This window comes from Montipora foliosa, chromosome 1, assembly GCF_036669935.1.
Source record: "Montipora foliosa isolate CH-2021 chromosome 1, ASM3666993v2, whole genome shotgun sequence".
Lineage (NCBI taxonomy): Eukaryota > Metazoa > Cnidaria > Anthozoa > Scleractinia > Acroporidae > Montipora > Montipora foliosa.
Window position 1 is genome coordinate 14,331,141 of NC_090869.1, and position 952 is coordinate 14,332,092.

Sequence of the window (952 nt, forward strand, 5' to 3'; positions counted from 1 at the left end):
TCTCAAGTTGGTGAAAGGTGTTTCTCCTTGGTATTCACCTGTGAAACCAAAACCTATCTATGAGTCGGATGAACGGAAAGCTTTTTGGGATGTGGCGGTATATGCAGAACATACATATGTTAGAGCTAATAGAATCGATGCTCGTTTCGTGGACCACAAGGCAAGCAAGTCTGGGCAGTAGAAATGAGCTGCCCCTGGATTGATAATCGTGCAAAGAAAGTTGAAGAGAAGGCAATAAAGTATGGTCCACTACTTTTAGAATTGAAACAACAGCATCCTGGTTACAAGGTACAGCAATGTAACATCATCATTGACGCATTGGGAGGATGGTCGAAGGACGTAGAAGAAACTATGAAGAAGCTTGTTGGTGCCCGATCAAAGTGTGTTTTAGAGAAGATGCAGAAAGCCACCATTTCATACTCGTTGCATATAGCTCGTTATTTCAAAGCAACTGTTTTATAATTTGAAACATTTTATTTTTTGATAATTAACTATTAACCTTTTGTTATTACTTTTAATTTATTGTACATATTGTATACTTTTTTCAACATTTTTAAAAACTGTTATTTTATAGGATCATTTGCTTAGATGTATGGTTGTGTAACTAGTTTGATTTCCTTTTAGGCTGTATAGGTTACGCTGGGCGCCCTATACATGCCATAGCTTTCTTGCATCTATACGTTTTGATACTGCAAATAATAATAATAATAATAATTATTATTATTATTATTATTATTATTATTATTGTTATTATTATTACCTTTCTTTGCACAGAAGACCGAATATCTGCATTGATTCACGTCTGAGATACCGTTCTTTGCGCCATAGATATCACAGACAAATGCCTCTAACTGCATCAAAAGATCTTCAGACATCAACCAGTTTTCTCCAAGTTGCTCGAATGTGCGTTGGTATTCCTTTTTACTCAGTAACTTTTTCAGGGGCTTCACTT

At 35.5% G+C, this 952-nt stretch overlaps 1 protein-coding gene across 1 annotated transcript in view; it reads left to right on the forward strand.

The window, feature by feature from the left end:
* LOC138010126 (uncharacterized) overlaps positions 1–181 on the forward strand; it is a 957-nt gene extending 776 nt beyond the window's left edge. The window contains exon 1 of the mRNA XM_068857082.1: positions 1–181. This exon is cut by the window's left edge and continues 776 nt beyond it. Coding sequence (XP_068713183.1) covers positions 1–181 — 181 coding nt within the window.
* Positions 182–952: the final 771 nt, after the last annotated feature.